This window comes from Sinocyclocheilus anshuiensis, unplaced genomic scaffold, assembly GCF_001515605.1.
Source record: "Sinocyclocheilus anshuiensis isolate Anshui unplaced genomic scaffold, SAMN03320099.WGS_v1.1 scaffold458, whole genome shotgun sequence".
NCBI classification, from domain to species: domain Eukaryota; kingdom Metazoa; phylum Chordata; class Actinopteri; order Cypriniformes; family Cyprinidae; genus Sinocyclocheilus; species Sinocyclocheilus anshuiensis.
Window position 1 is genome coordinate 176,347 of NW_015542338.1, and position 5,754 is coordinate 182,100.

The 5,754-nt window shown below is 35.7% G+C and overlaps 1 protein-coding gene across 1 annotated transcript in view; it reads right to left on the reverse strand.

Annotated features, from left to right (window-relative positions):
* Positions 1–5,222: 5,222 nt before the first annotated feature.
* Positions 5,223–5,754, reverse strand: part of LOC107691163 (myotubularin-related protein 3-like) — a 26,585-nt gene continuing 26,053 nt past the window's right edge. The window contains exon 17 of the mRNA XM_016489649.1: positions 5,223–5,618. Coding sequence (XP_016345135.1) covers positions 5,432–5,618 — 187 coding nt within the window. The 3' untranslated portion in view covers positions 5,223–5,431. The remainder of the gene's footprint in view (positions 5,619–5,754) is intronic.

Consider the following 5,754-nt stretch of genomic DNA (forward strand, 5'->3'; position numbering starts at 1 on the left):
ATACACACACACTCACTCACTCACTCACTCACTTACTCACTCACACACACACACTCACTCACACACACTCACACAGACACACACTCACACTCACTCACATACACACAAACACACACACACACACACACTCACTCACTCACTCACTCACACACTCACACACACACACACTCACACACACTCACACACACACACACTCATACACACACACTCATACACTCACTCACACACACACACACTCACACACATACACTCACACACACGCTCACTCACTCACACACACACACACACACACACACACACAGTTCTGCCTGTCGTTCGTCTCGATTTTCCTGTCCTTCCCTCTGTCTCCTCCTCTTCCTTCCCGCTCTTTCCCACAATTCCCGGTGACAGTGTAGCGTCCGTCTCGATGGAAAGAGAATCTTCGTAAACCTCCAGAATGTCACGCTAATCTTGTAAATACGCCCACGTGATGTTTTTTTATAAGAAGCGAATAATGAGGCGGGTCTATTTTTGTTAAGCAAAAAAACACCGAATGTGAGAAACTCATTTAAATCGTCCGAAACTGCTTCAAAGTGGCTCATTTAGCTGGAATCAAGCTGGCGATGGTTTGGCCTCATCCGCGCGCTGATGTCTCGTTCTGTTGCATGGAGATGTTGTGACGGGTTTGTTCTGTTCCTGCTTCTCATCTCCGTTCCCTGTAACCCGACGCTGATGTTTAACCAGAGATGATGTAGCCTTTCTTGTTTTCTCATTTTTTATGATTATGGTCCGCTAGCATTATCTATAGCCACTAATAAACTAAAGTTTATCTTTATCTGAGCCTCTGCATCTTTGTTGAGTTCTTCTGTGCTTTCAGAACGTTTTCAGGTGAAACTCAATGTTCAGTGAGAATAAATGTAGGATGAGGTGGTTTCTGAAGTGGAGCAAGTTATTAGGTTTTGATGGAAGATCACGAGGATGAACTTTGTAATGGGTTGAATCATTAACAATGAGACCAGGAGCGTTTATTAAGAAACTAAAGAGTCCGTTTTGATTTCATGTTGAGTCTGCTCTAGTTTTAATACTACAGGAGCTGCATCGAGATCCTCATATCTCTGGAGTCAATGAAGTAGGGCTTTGAAAATGAAGATCTCAAAAGAAAAGAGAAGGAAACGAGATACATTTCTAGTTTCAACATTATTTATTCTCCAGACATTCCTCTTTAAAAGAAGAAAAGTATCAGCTGAATGCAATTTGGTTTTTGGCCACTGAAAATGTGTGCAACTTAACAGCCATATTAAAATTGCAATATCTCTGAACCATAAAGGGCCTTAAAAATGAAGATGCCAAAAGGAACGTTTAAGACCCACTATCTAAAAGAGCATTAAAATATTGATGGAGTTACAGCATGCAAACAGGAGAAAAAAACTTGAAAAGTGCCTTTTTGTCACCATTGGCACGTAATGCAACAAAGATTATTAAAGTCAGCAGATTTTATTAATAGACCTACCTGTCTCTGTGTAAAAATGACATGATGCAGCTGGGTAACAAAATAAATCTTAAAATATAAATAATTTGAGCCGGGGACCTCTGGTTGAGTTGACAGGGAATGACCCATTATACTAAAGCCACATTCATCAATATGGCACTACAAATATTGCCATAGGAACTAATATAAACTAATATAGATTTACAGATTTTCATTTCTACATGAGGGCCTAGAATTGGTTCAGTGTTATTTTAGAATCATTAAGATGCTATTATATTTTTACTGATATTTTGAATTAGTTTTTATATTTACTAATTTTGCCATTTTTATTATAATTTTAAATCTGTCAATATAGTTTTTATTCATTTTAATATTATTCAAGTTAAACTAAATGAAAATGAGAAATGTTGCTAGCTGAAAGTTTTGTTTTGCCAACGCAATTTTTAAAAATATTTTAATTCAGTTGACATTTATTTCAAGTAACTTTTTTTTTTTTTCTTCTGAATGTTTTAGTTTAATGATCATAACCCTAATTTGGTTTGAACATTGGCGGATTGAAGTGTAAATTTGTTCAGGAGGGTCCGGGAAATGCTTGATTTATTTACTAAATGTATTTTTGTGGTATATAGATCCACCACACATGGGAAGTGGATTGATAACATTGCAGTTAAATTATATATATTAGGTATTTAATATTAAGCTGATTGTTGTTTTCATGTTTTTCATCAGGCTCTTAATGTTTATTTCTTCATCTCTCAATCATTGCATTATATGTTCTGATCATTTCAATCTCAGATTACTGGAGCTATAGAGCGACGACTGATATCTGCTGTACTGTTATACAGATCTCATTGATTTACATTACAAGCATCAGAATTTCATCATATAAATTGCATATTTTTGCTCCAGTTTTTCCTCCATATTCTCACCGTATCAGACTCTATGAACCATAAAAGTCTTGATGGATTGAATATGATCATGACAAAAAATCAGACAGACGTGGATCAGGTTGGCAGTGTGTTGTGCTTTAATTTCATTCACACAAACGCCTCCATAAGCGACGGCAGCAGCTCTGTCCAACACAGCAGCATTGTGGGAGATTTCTTCAGCGAAGCGACAGCAGATCAGACACAGATCTTCCTGATTTAAGATCCCGTGCATATATTGCTGGAGTTCATCCATTCAGTCCGTCAAGCTTTCATTACATTGGCTGTACACGTGACATAATATACATACAGATCTAATATACACAGATTCAAGTGTGCTCCTCAGACCGGATCGATCAGGATTCAGCAGAGCATGATTACGAGAGTGGTGTCCTACAGGAAGATCTGTCATCGTTTACTCATTACGTCAGAGTTTCTTTCTTCAGTGCAACACGTCTGAAGAACATCTGAGCTCCTGCTTTCCGTGCAACTGAAGGACGGTGAGCCGAATTCAACTCTCATTTACATTTACGTTAACGCTAACATAGTGCACTATTTGACCAGATGTGTCCCTGCAGCACAAAAGCAGTCTTAAGTCGCTGGGGTATATTTGTAGCAATAGCCAACAATACATTGTATGGGTCACAATTATACATTTTTCTTTTATGCCAAAAATCATTAGGATATCAAGTAAAGATCATGTTCCATGAAGATATTTTGTAAATTTCCTACCGTAAATATATCAAAACTTAATTTTTGATTAGTAATATGCATTGCTAAGAACTTCATTTGAACAACTTTAAAGATGATTTTCTCAATATTTAGATTTTTTTGCACCCTCAGATTCCAGATTTTCCAAATATTTTCCGATCCTAACAAACCATACATCAATGGAAAGCTTATTTATTCAGCTTTCAGATGATGCATAAATCTCAATTTCATAAAATTGACCCTTATGACTGCTTTAGTGCTCCAGGGCCACGTATCACAATAACCACAACAGAAGCTCAGGGGCCGGATTCACGAAATATTCTTAAGAGTAAAATTCTTAACCAATATTTTCTCCTCATTTTCAAACCTAAGAATAAACTTGCATTCCTGAAAATATTATATTTTTATATTTTCTTAAGAATTTGACTTCCTGAAAAAATCATCATAAATAATCTTTTAAAGTTTAAAAATAATCACACGTTTCTTTAATTAAAAAATAATAACCTTCAACTAGTTTTAAATGCCCAAAAGTAAGATGCTTAATTAATCAAAATTTAATAACTCAAATTAGGGACCCCATTTTTTTAATTTTATAATGAATACAATTTTAATTTGATCATTTTCGGCAGCAATCGGCACATATGAGAACGCAATAAAGATGAATTCAATTATCTTAAAAAAAGACGTCTATATTCAATTTATTCAAGAAATGCATTAAATAACATTCGTACGCATTTATCTTAAGAAATGTGAAGATTTTCATGAATCTTACAAACGTACTGGAATTCATATTATGAAATATATTATGAAATCTCAACTTTTTAAGATTTTTGCAAGAACCGCCATACGATCCAATAAACACTTGCAGATTACATTGCAGCCGTCATTTTCTTCTTTAGAAAGAAAAAGATATTTAGAAAATATCTGAGAACTGTATTTGAGAGCATTTTTATGAAATATCTTAACTTATGATTATTGTGAATCTCACGAGCTTCTCGGAGTTAAAATATCTTAAACTCATCTTTTAAAGAGGATTTTCATGAATCTTACAAACTTGTTGAAATTTATCTTAAGGATATTTGCGTGAATTGTATGCACTTGAAATGTCTTAAATTTGTGTAAACTCAGTACTTGCATGGGTTTAGTTTAGGTTCAGGGTTAGCACCTAGTTATTATGTAATTGTATAATTAGTATGTACACGTGGAACAGGACTGTAAAATAAAGCGCTACCGATTTCAGTGAATCGTACAAACGTATTGGAAACGCTAATGACTTACCTTCTCTCTTAAGAAGGTTTTTGTGACTCTTCCGAACTTCTTGGAATCGATCTTAAACGTTTGAACTTGTTTCCTAAGCATGTTTTCATGAATCCGGCCGAATCCGAGTGAAAACAGTGTTGCACGAGGTGTTTTTGGCAAGAAAGGTCATGCAATCTGAAAACAACAAATTAAGCGTATTTTCTTCTCAAGGCGAGACACTGCCGGTGAATAGGGTAAAAAAATTAACTACTAATTATCACCTTACTTACCCAGCTGATTGATTACGTTGATAATTGCAAACATTTTTTGTATTACAAGTTTTCTAAAATGTTATGTTTAAATATGCAAATGAGGGATTATTTAATGAAATATGCGCTAATTTGCATATATTTCTAGTACAAAAATCTGAACGAAGTCAGTTTCAAAATTCTAATTTATTTTACATATGAGAATCAAATGTTTTTATCTCTTTTTGTCACTCCATAATTCAGAAAATACTTTGAACAGCCAGAAAACTATATATTTTCACAATTTTTGGGGGAATAAATTGTTGTATATAATCAAGCAAATGATATATGAACAAATCCCTCTGTAAAAACCTTCAGGATATAGACTATAGGAATAAAAATGTAAAGTTTGGTGTGTGTAAGTGCTACTGAAGTGGAGATTTATGGCTCGGTGTAGGAGAAAAAAACTCATTTTTGAGAAAACGGCCTTTAAAAATATGTATTGTAATTGAAATGTATTGACAGAAATAGATAAAGTGCTATAAAAGAAACACTTAACATGTTTTCTTTCCACTGGTCTGAAAAAACACTATAAAAAGCCCAAAATCTCAAAATTGACAGGTGCGTGAAAAAACAGTGCTTTTGCCTGCAGTGTCTCCCCTTAAGAAAAAAATAAGAGGTTCTTAAGAAAATAGTTGCATTTTTTCAGGAATTGCACTTTTGAACTTCTTAGAATTGTAAGAAATTTGAATCCGAGCCCAGATGCTAAACATCTGGTTTAGTGTTGCACAGAAGCCAGTCATTCTGACGGAGCGCTCGTTTCCGTCGAGCGGGTTTGTTCAGTTGGAGCTGGCGGTGATGGGTTTCTCCAGCTCCAGCTCGGCGGGGGGGAGCGCCGGAGGGACGGCGGAGGGCCGCAGGTGAGCGTAACACGCCTGACACACGTGCTTCGGCTCGCGGAGCTGCTGACTCGACACCGCCACCTTCTGGTCGCAGCAGCTAGTGCAGAAAACATTCCCACAGTTCCTACAGGACCGAGAGAGAGAAGTTTCCCTTCATCAAACTCACCGAACTAATGCTGTTTATAGAATTAGACCTACCTATCTATCTACTGTACGTATGTATGTATATATATATATATATATATATATATATATATCTA